The sequence below is a fragment of the Eumetopias jubatus genome, unplaced genomic scaffold, assembly GCF_037043125.1.
Source record: "Eumetopias jubatus isolate StellerSeaLion01/CBP00866 unplaced genomic scaffold, mEumJub1_p1.0 scaffold_7, whole genome shotgun sequence".
NCBI classification, from domain to species: domain Eukaryota; kingdom Metazoa; phylum Chordata; class Mammalia; order Carnivora; family Otariidae; genus Eumetopias; species Eumetopias jubatus.
In genome coordinates this window covers 11,487,802-11,502,879 of record NW_028274813.1, presented here as the reverse complement: position 1 = coordinate 11,502,879, position 15,078 = coordinate 11,487,802, and the positions used below count along the sequence as shown (strand labels likewise).

Below are 15,078 nucleotides of genomic sequence, written 5' to 3'. Positions count from 1 at the left end.
AGATATTTGAGGGAGCCCTGAGCGGTGAGCAAGCCTCCAGACTCTATCAGGGGAGGGGCGTCCCCGCAGAGGGAACCTCAGGAGCATGAAGTGGCGCTCTAGAGCTGGTAGGGACCTCAGTGTACATCGGAGGAACACGCGGCCCAAAGACTAGGAATGATTTGTCCACAGACAGCAAGTCGGTGGAACCTTCGAGGGGTGGAGGGTCCGCCGAGGCCCCTTGCCACCTCCTGGAAGCCAGATAACCGCCTCGCAGCCAGACCCAAGAGCGATGAGAGGCGGAGACCAGAAGCGAGAGGCGTGAGACTGAGGGCGGAGCGAGCTGCAGCCAGACCCCCAGAGGGGTGGGAAAAAGGGGGCAGGGGCGGTCCCGATGACGTCATTTCCGGGGCCGGGGGTATATAAATTCCTGCAGTACCAGAGCCCAGTGAAGAGAGGCTGGTGAGTGGACAGGCAGGAGGACGCAGACTGGAAAGCTGAGACCTCCGCCCCCAATCCGCGCCAGCGCCGCCACAACCCGCCCCCAGGCCGCCCGTCCAGCCAGAGCTAGCCAGGGTGCCTGCCGTGCCCGGCCCCAGACCGCCAGCTGCTCGGCGCCTCGGGATCGCCATGCGTTCCGCCGCTGTCCTGGCGCTTCTGTTCTGCGCCGGGCAAGGTGAGCTAGCGCGGGGTCTCGTGGGAGAGGGTCCTCGGCGCTCCCGCCTGCCCTGAGGCCCAGGCCCCACGCAGCGCCGCGCGCCCCTCGTCCCTCCCCTCCGGCGCGGCGAGCTTTCAGCACCGCGGACAGCGCCTCCGCCTCCCTGCTGACCCCGCAGAGCCTCCTCGACCCCAAACCCGCAGACCTGATTCTTTGGGCCTGACTCCTGACCCCGCGGCGCAGGACCCCCGGCGCCCCCACTCCATATCTGGGCTCGACATCTCGACTGCATCTGAGCCAGTTCTGGCCCCATGCCATGGCTGGCCAAGGTCACTGGGGGAGATGGGAGATCCCTTGCTGGCTCCCACTCTCCCCTCTTTCTCTTCCCTCCTCTTGCTCACCCCATCTTTCCGCCCTTGACTTCTTTCTCTCCGTATCATCTCTCACAATCCTCCTCCTCCTCGTCGTCTCTTTCCCCACACCTCTGGGGTCTCTCTTCCTCTCCCCGCTTCCTTCTCCACCCCAGTCCCACTCAGCCGCTGGCCTTGTTTTCGTGGCACTAGCCTTCAGCTCCCCGCACCCCCCCCCAGCAGGAGCTCTCCCAAAGGGAAGCGTTAGGGAGCTCAGTGCAGCCTCTGGGGACCATTCCCGTGGGGGCAGCCGCCAGGGAAGGGAAACAAGATCAACCCCAGCGTCTCATTGGGTGGGGGCAGTTTTGGGGGGGCACTGGGGTGAATGGGTCCCCTGTAAACCCAAGCCAGGGAAGGACTGTGCTCGCCCCTTGGAGCAGAGGAGTCACCCCAGCACTCTCTTTTTCTTCCCAGTCATTGCCCTTCCTGTGAACAGCCCTATGAATAAAGGAGACACCGAGGTAAGAAGGGGTATGGGGATGCCCCGGGATGGTGGGTAGGAGGCTCCAGTGGACACCTCACAGCCAGGTTTTGGGCAGCTGCAGGAGTGAGTCTGGCATAAAGCCAAGAGCCAGCACTGCGGCTGCTGAGCCTGGGGACAGCTTGCAAAAGAAGATATCAAAGATTGCTAGATTTCCCTGCCATCCTGCTGTGGGGACTTCCCCAGCTTCCTCCGAGCTGGGTATGCTGCCCATGGGGCCTGTGCCTTAGCTACTGGGCCAAGGTGTCTGGCTATAGCCTTGAACGCTCCAAATCTGGCAGGCCCAGGCTGAGCTGCTCTGGGGGGGGGGGCACTTCCTGTGGTTGTGGGTTGTGGCTGCCACAGATCTGCAAGGACGGTCTTCACTTCTCTGGCTCTGGCCTCCCTCTTTGATCTTCCCCTCCTCCCAAGGCTCAGCTAGCAACCCCCACCCCCACCCCCTAGGCACTCAGAGCCCTCGATCTCACAATGAAAACACTCTTGATCATGGCTTCTTCACCCAGGGTCCTCGCCATTTGGGGCTGATGGTGGATGTCCCTCAGGAAAGGGCCTTAGGAGATACTAGTGGGGGGCTCTGCAGCCAGGGAGACACTCTCTGTTGGGTGTATACTTGGAATTCATTCACATCTGGGCTGGGGCTGTTTTTTCAGTCTCTGGTGCTTGCGGATACCCCCACTTGCGACCCAGAGAAATTTCTACCCCTCACCTTCTCAGGAGCTGTTTTCTTCCATTCTGGAGAGGCTGTGGTTCAACCCAAAACATCAAAGCAATTCCAACCTCTGTTTGCTCAATTTTATTTCCTGTGTTTTACTTGCAGACAAGCCTGTATAGAAGCCTCTACCACTCTTATACTGTGTGGTCTTAGCAAAATTCTTTAACTTCTCTGAGCTTCCCCTCTTCCCATCTATAGTATTTCCCTTGAGGGAAGTTGTGAGAGTAGGAATCATAGATGTAAGGCACCTGGCAAATAGCAGGTCCTCAGTTAATGGGCACCTTAGAGTTTCCCTTCAGAGCTCCTTATTATTATTATTATTATTATCCATATCCAATTCCTCTCTCCCAAAATCTGTCCTCATGGACTGGTGGTTATCTGACATCCCCAGTGTAAGGTCCACGGATGCAGGGGGATGCAGGGTGCAGGCTGCAGGGTCCTTCTTACCAGATCCTTTATGGGAGACACTTCAGTCCCCACACTCTACCCAGCAGCCTGGGGTCAGGAGCACCATAACATCTGGTAAAGACCTAAATATTCCATCCTACGATGCTGTGACTACTGTAGAGCGTTTGCCAGTTTGCCATCCTGAATTGTTGGATGGGTTGCTTTGGCATCCCATCGACCCAGCCTGCCACCCCCTCACTCGCCACCAGCATTGCCTGATGCATGTCTGACACCTCCTGGTTTCCTGTCCTGCTCTAGGCAGCTGAAGCAGGTTGAAAGTTGTGAATCCCTCCCTTGGTGTGTGTGGCACTTCACGCTTTGTAGAGTGTTTTCCCATCTGTTTCTGATCACCCTGGGAGGGGAGTTGGGAAAGTCTTCTCGCTCTCATTTTACAAATGAGCAAATTGAGGCTCAGAGAGGTCAAGTCATGTGCCGAAGATCACTCAGCTAGGATACTGCACTGCAGTCGGCACTACCTTCAAAGATCCATTTATCAGCTGCCTGGTTATCCACAGCACCTTGCTGGGCACTGGACAAAACTTTTAGAGATCTGACTTCTGTTGGCCTGGGATGGACACCCAGATGTAGCTGATGTGTGCCCACATCCAGCCACAGGACTCATCCCATGGGGGAACACAGCCAGACCGTGAGGCTGTCACTCCCTGCATGTGACAACATCATGGGTTTTGGGAGACAGTGATCCAAGTCTTCTTTTCAGGCAGGGTAGAGCCAGGGAAGGTCTTTGTTCTCTGGGCAGTCCAGAAATACTTCCTGGCGACAGTTGACTTTTTGAGGCATCTGCAAGACTAAAGTACTTCTGCAAGACATACCTTAATGCCCAGGAGCAGCTCCCCCATCTTTAGAGAAACACTTGGTACCTGGTACCAGGTACTCACCCCCACCATGTCCCACCTTAGAGGGGTAGCTGCTGGCCAGAAGATTAGAGCACCTGGCATGTGGTAAACACCATATAAGGGGTTTCTATGATCGCTATTATTGTCTGGCTAAGAATGCAGAGCTGTGCCCCTGAGACAGGAATCCACGGGCTCCTGAAGACAAAAGCAGATGTCCCTATAGTCTCATTAGAAATTTGCCCTGGAGTCTCAGGGGCTGAGCCCCATACACAAGCCAGGCCCAACCTGCCCCCACTCTCTTCCTAGGTGATGAAGTGCATCGTTGAGGTCATCTCTGACACACTCTCCAAGCCCAGCCCCATGCCTGTCAGCCAGGAGTGTTTCGAGACACTCCGAGGAGGTACGGGCTAGGCTGGTGCGGGGGGGCTACTGTCTGTGGGGCTGGGAGGTGAGGATATGGGTGTGTGGCTTTGGGCAGAATCCAGTGATCAAGCACCTGCCCTGGCCAAGTCTGTGCTAGTGTCGGGGTGGTAGAGAGATGAGGGGGTCACAGCCCCGTGGTCCTGGAGCTTACAGACTAGCAGACGGAACAATAGGAACACAGTTAACTAGAATTCTGGGCAGGATGAAACCAGGGCTGGAACAGCAAGCCACCTTGTCCACCCTGTGTACAGAGATGTTGTGTTGCTATATCCCCAGAGCCCAGGAAAGCTGCCGGCACCTGGCAGACAATCTATAGGTTTGTGATGAATAAAGGAGTGTCGTAGGTGGGCACGGCAAAGACGAAGTGTTTCCAACCAAGCAGTCAAGTTTTGCCTAGCTATTGGAGGGATCCACCATTAGCACTGGGGTTGGACTTTCAGAGAAAAGTTGAAAATCAATAGAAAAAATCAAGAAAGGGTAGTCCAGGTGGAGTAGACCCTTGAGAAGACACGGAGATGGGAAAATGTGGGGCAGAGACACCCCTTCCTCTCCTGGGGGCCTGCCGTCTCTCAGGTGAGGTCTGGGGGCCAGGCCGGCAGCTGACTTTCTGAGGCTGTAGGAAGTCTTGGCTCCTTGGGAAGGAGGCCACCTCCAAAGCGGTATCTCAAGACCTGATCTTGCGGCTGCTACCCAGGTTTTGAGTTTCCAAAATAAATTCCTTGTGCTCAGCTGAAAATATTGATGGTAATCTCTTTCTCGGCTCTTCTCTGGAAACCACCCGTAACGACTCTCCTTCACTGCAGATGAGCGGATCCTCTCAATCCTGCGACATCAGAATTTGCTGAAAGAGCTCCAAGACCTTGCTCTCCAAGGTATTTTCCAGTCCCTGAATAGGAGTCTGGGTAATTCCAGTAATTGAGAGAAAACCAGGATGGAAGTTTGAGCAAGGTCCTAGTTCTCTCTGATTTGGTTATTTCCTTGCAATTATAGAAAGGTGGGCTCCTCCCTGCCACCTGGTCCGATTTGTCAGTGATACAGTTAAAGAGATTAAGGCCCAGAGAGGTTGAGTGACTTGTCCAAGGTCACACAGTAAGTTAAGGACATGCCAAGACCAGATGCAGCTCGCCTAATACCCCGCCGTCTCTGGGGATCATTTTGGTGGAAGCACTTTTAAGACTAGGCTGCAGAGAGGATCTCTTTCTTCTGTTAACAGAAGAGCAAACTGGTCTCCAGGAGAGAGGAGGGTCCCCTTTCCCCTTGTGAGCTTCTTCTCAAGGGGTAGATGGGGGAAGCAAGGTCTTGCTTGCCCCCAAAACACAGACCAGACTTTCAGCATGTTTTAGAATAAAATAGGTCTTTCTCTAAGAGATTAAGAAAATCCACTGATACTCTTAGGAATGGAGTGACTTTGTGAGGTAATGAGCTCCTTGTCACTGAGGATATTCAAGCAGAGCCTGGACAGGAGTCTGGGATGGAGAGTTAGGCTGATGTCATCCCACAGATGCCCACCCCCAGATTCCTTCGTGGATTCATGGGAGGCACAGAGACAGACTCCCTGGGGAGTTGGGAAAAAATGGGTTCTGGCCCTGCATCCGCCCCATGCTGATGCCCTGTGGGAAGCGGCTGCTTATCTGGGGGCAGGCCCCTGGCCCTCTCCCTGGGCACGGGCCCTCCGTCAGGAATCACGCTTCGGCTTCCCAAGGAAGTGAGGGCCTGTCTTCAGGGCTGGGCTTCGGGCTCGGGTGGGGTGGGGTGGGAGGCACAAAAGCTGCTCCAGCTCTGGGACGCCCCCACTCTGAGGCCCTTGGGATGGACCAGGCCACCTGTGAGAATGGGTGCTGGGAGTGTGAGGTGAGTGCCTGGCACGGAGTGGGTGCTGGCTGGGGCCATGACGATCACTGCCTGTCTTATTCATTTCATCTCGTTGACCCTGGTGGGATTTTTTTTAGCTAAACATTAAATATTTTATTGCAATATGATAATTTAAAAATTACATATTGAATGACTAATGTATTACATTTAAATAATTAAATACAGTGTCAACAGAGACTGTTATAGGAGGATGTGTCCTGAAATGTCTGTGTACACACAGATGCGTGTGTAGCCGATAGGAGCAGTTTTCAATACGCATCCATATTACTGTTTTCTATCAGAAGAGTACGGGACATAGCTATGTGTCCATCTGTCCATCCACCCACCTAGCCATCCGTCCACTCCCTCTTCTGCACTCTCAGAGCGACTTCTGCATACGTCTGTCTTAGCGTTTCCCAAGCAGCAACCCTGTCCTGTGGGTGAGCACCCTCAGCTCGGAGAGCTCCAGTTACCCAAGGTCACATAGTAAGGAATGACCAGGAGGTGTGAGCTGAGGTCTGCTGGGGGTCAAGTCCGGGCAGGTGCCGCCGCAGCAGGTGCCTCTAGCCACCCCAGAAATTCCCAGCGTGGGGAAAACCGCAGCAGCGTCTGCAGAGTTGGCCTGGCTGAGAGCCCATCGTCTGGAACCGGGCACGGATGGGGACAGTCAGGGGAGGCAGCAGCAGTCCGGGGCCAATGCAGGGAGAGGGATGCGTGGATCACAGCAGCAGGTGGAGCTCAGGCACCTGCTGGGCCTTCTCCCAAAGACCTGGACTTACGGGGTCCAGGGGAGCAGGGCTTGCCTGCTTCAAGTCCCCCATGAGGGAACAGACGAGCAGTCACCGTGATCTGCTTCAGGGTCCCCCTAGCTACCAGCCAGGTGCAGAGGGCCCCCACTCTCTGCTCCCACCCCTGGGACCCTCTGCTCCATCTGAGTCTCTGTTGCTGTCCGAGGCAGCAGGTAAGGCTTGTTCGCATTTCCCAGGTGAGAAACGTGAGCGTGGAGAGGTGCGGTGGCTGCCTGATGGGCCCTGGCTGGGAGAGGGCAGGGGGAGCCAGCAACCCCCACCCCCACCTGGAGCTCTTGCCCCCTCCGATGTCTTGTTCAGCAGGCCTGGAACATGACATGCCCAGTTTACACATAAGGAAATGGAAGCCTTCACGCTCACAAATATGCCAGGGCTGGGCTTGGCCAAATGGGACTTTTTCTCCTTTTTCTTTCTTTCTTTCTTTCTTTCTTTTCCTTCTTCCTTTCTTCCTTCCTTCCTTCCTTCCTTCCTTCCTCTCTCTCTCTCTTTCTTTTTCTTTCTTTCTTTCTTTCTTTCTTTTTCTTTCTTTCTTTCTTTCTTTCTTTCTTTCTTTCTTTCTTTCTTTCTTTCTTTCTCTCTCTCTCTCTCTTTCTTTTTCTTTCTTTCTTTCTTTCTTTCTTTCTTTCTCTTTCTTTCTTTCTTCTTTCTTTCTTTCTTTCTTTCTTTCTTTCTTTCTCTCTCTCTCTCTCTCTCTCTCTCTCTCTCTCTCTCTCTCTCTCTCTCTCTCTCTCCTCGCCCACCTTTTCTCATACCAGGTGCCAAGGAGAGGGCACATCAGAAGAAACACAGCAGTCTTGAGGATGGACTCTCAGACGCTCTTGAGAAGCAGAATGACCAGGCCGAGCTGAAAGGTCAGTGCCGGCCAGTCTAGCCAGAGGCTGGGGAGGGAGGAGATAAGAACAGTAGTTACGAGATCAAAGATTCCTAGGGGTCAAGGAGCCCCTCCTTTAGGCACTGTAAGGTACCTAGCTATCATTTCGATCTTCCCTGTACAAATGGGGAAACTGAGGCCCAGAGAGATTTAAGTACCTTGTCCAAGGTAAGCAGCATAACTAGAGATGGGAATCCAGGTCTATCTCACTACAGAGCCCTAGGGTGGCCCTGCCTGCCCACCGCAGGGGCTCACACTCAGGGCAGGTTCAACGCCGGATCCTCCCAGAGGCCACTGCAGCAGAAAGCCCCCACCCCCACCACGCAGCACCTGTCCTCCTGGGATTTGGTGGTGCCTCAGCAGAGTCTTGTTGTAGGAAGATCCCGGAAGAATAGCTCTCAAACACTAAATGAACCTGGATCATCTTTCTTGAAGCCAGAGAGCTTCTAAAGGTCAAAGAGATCATGGCTTAGGTCAAGGGGATGCCCTAGTACTCATCCTCCTGCCTGGAAACAGCCACAAACTGCCCCCGCAGGGCCTGCTATTTGCGTGTGGAAGGTGGGTGGACAGGCCAGTTTCCAGGATCAGGGATCTCAGTGGACTTCCATCTGGGGCACCTGGAAGCTTTAACGGGAGAGGTAGCTATGTGTCAGCACAAAGAGCACCCTGTACTTGGCATTTGGAGACTTGTATTCAAGGCCCTGCTGCTTACAGACTGTGAGCATGGACAGGTCACCTGACCTGCCTGAGGGTCAGGGAGAGCTTCTGTAGACGGGATGGGAACACTTTCACCCGGGGTCCTGGACAAACGGTGGAATGTACTTGATAGCACTTGGTCCAACAGTACTCATTCTAGGGTCGGGAGGGATTTTTACTGTGAAAAGACAGCCACCAGAAAATGTTTTTAATGAAACCGTACAAATAGGAATTGAACGCTTCCACAGGACACTCAAGCCTCACGTGGAGGAGAGAATGAAGTTGCAGTAATGGTGCCTCTTACACAGAGAGGTTAAGGTGTTTGCCCAAGCTCACATGGCAATTCAGCTGATGTCCTAATTTTCAATTCTGAGGTCATTTTCAGGGTGATTTTTTTTTTTTTAAATCACTTCCTGCTTTAAGAAGTAGAATCCCAAAGAAAGAAACGTACGCCAGTTGTGCTCAGGTCAAACCCAGACACAGAGCGGGTGGCGCTAATTCTGTCATGAGTGTGTTGGGCCGGACTTGTGGAAACCTAAAGATAAAATGACCAAGTTCTGAAATCGGGCTCTCGGGAGACCCCCCCGTGTGCAGCCTGGTCCTCAGGGCCTGACTGTTGTCTCCTCAGAGGTGACGGGCGAGGCGTCCCCCAAGGATGCTGCGGAGAGAAGAGAAGATTCCAAAGACACAGAGAAGGGTGGAGACACAGATGGAGCCAGGCCCCAGGCCTCCCCAGAACCCGGCCAGGGGTCCGAGGTCGAGGAGGACAGCCAGGCCCCGGGGGAGCAGGAGGTCGCCAACACCAACCCCCCAGACAACCTTCCCAGCCAGAAACACCCAGGCCCGCAGGCCGAGGAGGACAGCAAGAGCCTCTCCCAGGGCCTGGTGGACCGAGAGAAGGGCGTGGGTGCGGAGCGAGGGCAGCAGGCCAAGCGAGAAGAGGAGGAGGCCACAGAGGCTGGAGAGAAGGCTGTCCTTGAAGAAGAAAGCCCCACCGAGGCATTCAACCCCCACCCAAGCCTTGGCTACAAGGAGATCCGGAGGGGCGAGAGTACGTATGATGTCTGCCACCTTAACAAGTGTGTCCGGGAGAGGGGGAGGGTGGGAAGGAGGACCGCATCCACAATTGCATCCCACCTTCACAACCACCCTGAAAGGTAGGTATTATCTCCATTTTCCAGATGGAAAAACTGAGGCTCAGAGAGGTTAAGTAATTTGCCCCAAGGTCACACAGCTAATTTGTAGTAAAAGCTGAGATTCCAACCCAGGTTTGTCTGACTCCAAAACCCTGCATCTCCCACTATTCCTCATGGCCCCTCCCCTCCGACCCAGGAGACCGAGAGGGGCCTTTGCAGGGTGGGTGGGCTTCAGGAACAGAGGTGGGTGGGCTTCGGGCACGACAGGTGCAAACAGGCTGGTCTGGGGACAGTGTCGGCTTCACCCAGGGTTTAGGAGAGCCCCGGGCTCCTCACGAGAGCCTTGTCAGGGTCTTTCCTCCCCAGCTGGGTGGTTCCTGGGTCCGGGGCTTCTCGGGGGGAGAGGGCCCACAGAAGAGGCAGGCTCCGGCCAACCCAGCCCTCCGAGCTTGGAGGGGGTCTTGCAAAGCACGCTATCAAGATGGCTTTTTCCTCCAAGTGGAATCATGGACCCTGAATGTGGTCTGCGGTCACAGCGATGGCCACAGAGAGGCTCCAGGGAGTGGCAGGGACCGGGAGAGCGGGGGTCCCTCCTTCATTCTCCTGCTCTTGCCCACCAGTTCCTCCAGGTTGGCCCGAGCCTCTGGCTGTGGATGGAGCCGGGAAGACCGGGGCGGAGGAGGCTCAGCCCCCCGAGGGGAAGGGCGAGAGGGAGCACTCCCGGCAGGAGGAGGTGGAGGAGATGGCCGAGGCCCCTCAGGGCCCCTTCCGGGGTGGGAAGAACGGGGAGCTAGAGCCGGAACGGGAGGAGGAACAGCTCTCCAAGGAGTGGGAGGAGGCCAGGCGATGGAGCAGGATGGACCAGCTGGCCAAGGAGCTGGCAGCCAGGAAGCGTCTGGAGGGGGAGGAGGAGGAAGACGACCCTGACCGCTCCATGAGGCTCTCCTTCCGGGCCCGGGCCTACAACTTCAGGGGCCCGGGGCTGCAGCTGCGCCGAGGCTGGAGGCCGCCCTCCCGGGAGGACAGCGTGGAGGCGGGCCTGCCCCTCCAGGTGCGCAGCTACCCCGAGGAGAAGAAGGAGGAGGAGGGCAGCGCCAACCGCAGACCAGAGGTTGGTATGGGGCGGGCGCCGGCCCCAGGCCAGGCCTCCAGGGTGTGGGCCCGGCTAGACGTGCAGCGCCTGCCCCCACCCACGGCACACAGTCAGATCCCCTGTGGGTCTGAGACCGGAGAAGCACACAGATGGGGGGGGGCTCTTGGGAGCGGGGCAGAGCCGGGGCAGGGGCAGGGGCAAGGGCGGGGCGGGGCAGGGCAGGGGCGTGAGCGCAGCCTGGCTCACAGGCAGGCAAGAGAGGGGAATGTTCAGGTCAGGTCATGGGAGTGGGAGAGGTAGGGAAGCGGATCCCTGGGGTCTCCGGGCCTCTGTCCGGGAGGCGCTAGACAGGCTCTGCAGGTTTGGGAGTGGAGCAACAATGGAGCTGCGGACAGAGGGAGCTTGGAAGGGAAAGGACCTGGCAGGGTCTGGTCTGGGAGGCGGGGGGGTCCCACTGGCCCTGAGAGCCACAAGGGCCTGGGAGGAGGGGTCGTGAAAGAACAGGGGGTGTCCTGGGAAGCCCCAGCGGGCAGGTTGATCCAGCAGCATCCTATCCTGGCCTCCAGGCAGCCCAGGCACACCCTCCTCCTAGGTTCAGACCCGGCCTCCCTCCCCTGGGGCAGGGCCAGGGCCAGCGGGACCTCAGCGCCTGGTGGTGAGTGGGTGAGGGAGGCACGGATGCACCAGAAGACCTGGGTTCTGCCTCCTCCTAGCTGTGTGACCTTGGGTGGGTTACTGCCCTCCTCTGAGCCTCTTTGGTTCCCCCAATTGAGAAATAGGGGTAAGGAGTCCTTTCTGCTTACCTTATTATTATGGTCAGAACACACATGACCTTTCAAAACCTGGCCATGTCCAGGGATACTTGGTTAGCTCAGTGGGGTGCTGGGACATAGCCCCAGAGGTGAGGAGGTGCAAGTTGGGGTCCCTGGGAGGCAGGCTGGCAACAGCACCTTGGAGCTGGAGGAGGCTCAGGGGTCTGTGGTCCAGGCCTCAGTGCCCAGATAGGAATCAGGGCCCTGCGGGGGCTGGGACCTCTCCATGGCCCCGGTGCGCTCTGCCCACCCAGAGAAGGATGTGGCCCCTTCCTCGGGTCCCAACCCTCCCTCCACGCTGGGACCAGTTCTTGGCAGCCTGAGAGGAAGAAGACTCCTGGGCAGCTGGAGCTAGGAGAGGTCATCTGTCAGTGTCCCCAGGAGACCACCCTCCAGCCCTAGCTTTGGACCAGGACAAGCCCGGGCACCTTTGATCACCCCCTTCCCCACCCACAGAGGTTGGAGAGAGCAAGGTGCCCTGAGGTGTCTGCCAGCTTCCGTTCTCCATGGGCAGAGGGAGCCTGGACTGCAGGGCGGAGGAATGGGGGCCCCAGAGCCATGTGGACAGGACAGGGCAGGGGCCTCCTCCACCCAGCCCGAGGGGCTTCTCAGAAATGCTCCAGCATCACAGAATTCATGCCCCCGGGGCTACTCCAAGACAGAAGGCTCTAGGCTCCCTATTTCCATGACAACCACGTCCGTCTCTTCCAAGTGGCCCCAAGGGGTGTCCTCCACCACCTGGCATCCAGCAGGGACCCCGCCAAGACCACCCTCCCCAGGTCAAGACCGGGTGTGGGGGCATGGCCTTCCCTGACTCCTGCTCTGAGTCCCAGGGCATGGGCTTGTGGACATCAGTCCTGACTCGGGGGCTCCTGGAAGCTTCCTGAGGCTGGGGCACAGAGCAGGACTCCCAGAAGGGTCCTCTGCCCCGAACCACCCTGGCAGCCAGAGCCCCCTATGATGGGGCCTAAAGATCCAGGCCCAGCCCTCAGGAGGGAGAGGCAGGGCAGCTCTCACCCCCCTCAACCTGTGCCAAAGGCCCACGGCTCCTCAGGCGGGGAAGCCTGTCCTCGCCCTCGGGGCCACTGTCATGGTCCAGGCCTTGGGAGAGGGGCCTGGGAGAAGCACTGGAGGGCAATGAGGCTTCGTTTTCCATGTGTCTGCCCAGAGCCGTTCAGGAGGCGGGTCTGGATCTGAGGCCACCAGGGGTGGTGTAGGGTCAGGGCCCCTGGTCCCCCTCCATTTCTTGCTCACAGTAACCCTCAGTAATCCCAGCAGGGCAGTGTCTCTGTCCCCATGGTATGAATGAAGGCCCTAAGGCTCAGAGAGGCAAAGCCACCTGTCTGAGGCCACACAGCTAGCCAGCGGCACAACCAGTCTGGCAGACTGCACCGTCCACACGGCCGGCCCAGTCCCTGCAGGAGCCTTGATGTTCCTTCCTAGGACCAGGAGCTGGAGAGCCTGTCGGCCATCGAGGCGGAGCTGGAGAAGGTGGCCCACCAGCTGCAGGCCCTGCGGCGGGGCTGACACGCCGGCCGCCCCCCAGCCAGGGCCCCGAGGCAGCCCTTTGCAGGCCCTGGCCAGACGGCCCGCGTGCTACTTCTGGTAGAGAGGCTGCTCCCAGCCTGCCCAAGCCCAGGCCACCCTGTCGCCCCCTTGCTCCTTTCCTCCTGCTCTTGACTCCTGCCCTGGTGCACCCCTCTGCAGGGCGGACACCCCCCCACACACACTTTAAATGGTGATCTTTTCTCTCTGGACACAGGCAGCTTTCTAGAAGTTTCCTTTCCACCATCAGAGCCATTGGGCACAACTGCAATAACTTCTGACCTTTTGGTGAAAGCTGAGAACTCCTGACTGTAATATATTCTGTACAAAATTTATCTAAGGAAAAATAAATCTGCTCTGGGCTTTCTGGTTTCTGTGGATGTCTCCCCCCTTGACTCAGAGTGGGGTGGGGTGGGTTCGCGCAAAGGGACAAGGGGAAGTTTATTTCCCTGGAGCAAATCCTTTCTGGGCGACTTTTTAGTCAGGGGACTCGGGGTAAGTGACTTTGCATCTCTGGACATCAATTTCTTCATCTGTAAAATGGGGAGAATACGTATTATTTCCATCATCAGATGATAAGGAGGATTCGAAGGGCCCGGGCAGCCTGGACCATAAAACCATTATGATGATGATACGAGTCCTTTGAAGGAAGGGTCCTGGCAGGTCTAGCCTCGCCTAGGAGGCTGGTGAGGGGGCTGCCCGCCACTGCCACTAACCATCCCGAGGCACAGAGGAACACCCTCCAAAGCTGGTGCCATAAGGCGTTTATTTCTTCACACGTTTCAAGGGTGCACTCCATCCACGACAATTACAGAAATAACACACACACCACCAAACTGTATTCCACGAGGCGGTCAGATACCAAAACATCTGCTACCACGACTAGTTAACAAAGAGAACATGGGGTCACCTTGTCCCTGAAATAACCCATCCCAAAGATGGCCACCTGTAGTGTCATAATCATGCGGGACACAGGGGCGCCTGGGTGGTGGCTCAGTCAGTTAGGCGTCTGCCTTCAGCTCAGGTCATGATCCCAGGGTCCTGGGATCGAGCCCCACATCGGGCTCCCTGCTCGGCGGGGAGCCTGCTTCTCCCTCTGCCTCTCCCCCTACTTATGCTGTCTCTCTCTCTCTCTCTCTCTCTCTCTCTCTGAAAAATAAATAAAATCTTTAAATAAAATCACGCAGAACACAAAGCCCAATCGAAAGAGCCAATGGACGTCTCCTGGCTTTTCCAGAAGCAGTGATTTTTATATACAGTCTGTATATGGAGGGAGACAGCGTGTGCTTGGATGTACACAATCAAGTACAAGGCAGCTTGGGGGTCTAGTTAATGTTGCTTGTTGCTTGTGTGAACAGGACCGGAGCATCAGTACTTGTCACAAAGCACAGGTGTCACTAGAACTAGAACCACCAGACTTTGGGTGAAGTCACCATGGGAGAAGCTTTTTGAGGGAAAACAGATGTCGAAGAGGTGTGATCCCACAGACAGCCCTGGAGAAAGAGGTCAGCCAGGCTGCGGGGGACGAGACAGCCCCTCCAAGCTGTCGGGTCTGGAAGTAAAGGGGAAACGCAACGGGTTCTGGAAAAGGTCCCAGGCGGTCTGGGCGGGGCCGGGTGGTCAGAACCAGAAGGAAGAGTGCCCGGGTCCCACCGCGCTGTCCTGTGAACAGTCTGTTTGGGGGGCGGGGGGTGTTGCTCTGAGATCACATTGGTGACGCTGCGCAGAGAGAAGGGGCAGAGGCCCAGTCCCTTCCTCGTGGAGGGCAGGACCAGTGGGAGCATCGCGGGTCTGGGGCCTCAGCCACATCACGTCAGACTCGGGCAGGGCAGGGCGAGGTGCAGGGCATCAGGGCGTGGCCAGGCTGGCCAAGGAAGAAGGTCAAGGATCAGGGCACTTCTCTGCCCCGTGGTAAGCCACAAGGAGGGGCCGTTGCCTTCAGGACAGCCAGCACACAGTTCAAGGTCTCTGTAGCTCCGGGCCGGGGCCCGTGGAGGACGAGGGGCTGTTGGGGATGCCACCGGATGATCACTTTCTAGGGCACAGAGGGGAGGCCGATGCAGACCCCAGGGTCATGAGTGAAGCCATTCGTCAGCTGTGTGGCCAGCGGTCGGTGTGAGTGCCTGAGCCAGGCCAAGCTTCTAGATTAGGACGAGGACATCCCATCTCCCTCGGGCTCAGAGTAGCCACGTGGCAGGCAACGGCTGTGTGTCCCTCCCCCCGCCCCCCCCGCTGGAAAGCTCATTTCTTGTGGGCCTTCAACCTTCCACAAGGCCCGCCGGGTGGGCTTCTGGATAGAGA

At 57.0% G+C, this 15,078-nt stretch overlaps 1 protein-coding gene across 1 annotated transcript; it reads left to right on the top strand.

Annotated features, from left to right (window-relative positions):
* The first annotated feature begins 511 nt into the window (after nt 1-511).
* On the top strand, nt 512-12,914 carry CHGA (chromogranin A). Its single transcript, XM_028100452.2, has 8 exons — nt 512-655; nt 1,462-1,508; nt 3,848-3,941; nt 4,768-4,836; nt 7,380-7,475; nt 8,820-9,242; nt 9,948-10,438; nt 12,676-12,914. The coding sequence occupies exons 1-8, from the start codon at nt 610-612 to the stop codon at nt 12,757-12,759; spliced, it is 1,350 nt and encodes a 449-aa protein (XP_027956253.1). The 5' UTR covers nt 512-609; the 3' UTR covers nt 12,760-12,914.
* Nucleotides 12,915-15,078: the final 2,164 nt, after the last annotated feature.

What these genes read in the sequence shown, in the direction of transcription:
- CHGA (XM_028100452.2), top strand. Translation starts at nt 610, where the DNA reads ATGCGTTCCGCCGCTGTCCTGGCGCTTCTGTTCTGCGCCGGGCAAG. An exon ending in TTTCGAGACACTCCGAGGAG is followed by an intron (nt 3,942 to 4,767) that starts GTACGGGCTAGG and finishes CCTTCACTGCAG; the next exon opens with ATGAGCGGATCCTCTCAATC. An exon ending in GGAGATCCGGAGGGGCGAGA is followed by an intron (nt 9,243 to 9,947) that starts GTACGTATGATG and finishes CTTGCCCACCAG; the next exon opens with TTCCTCCAGGTTGGCCCGAG.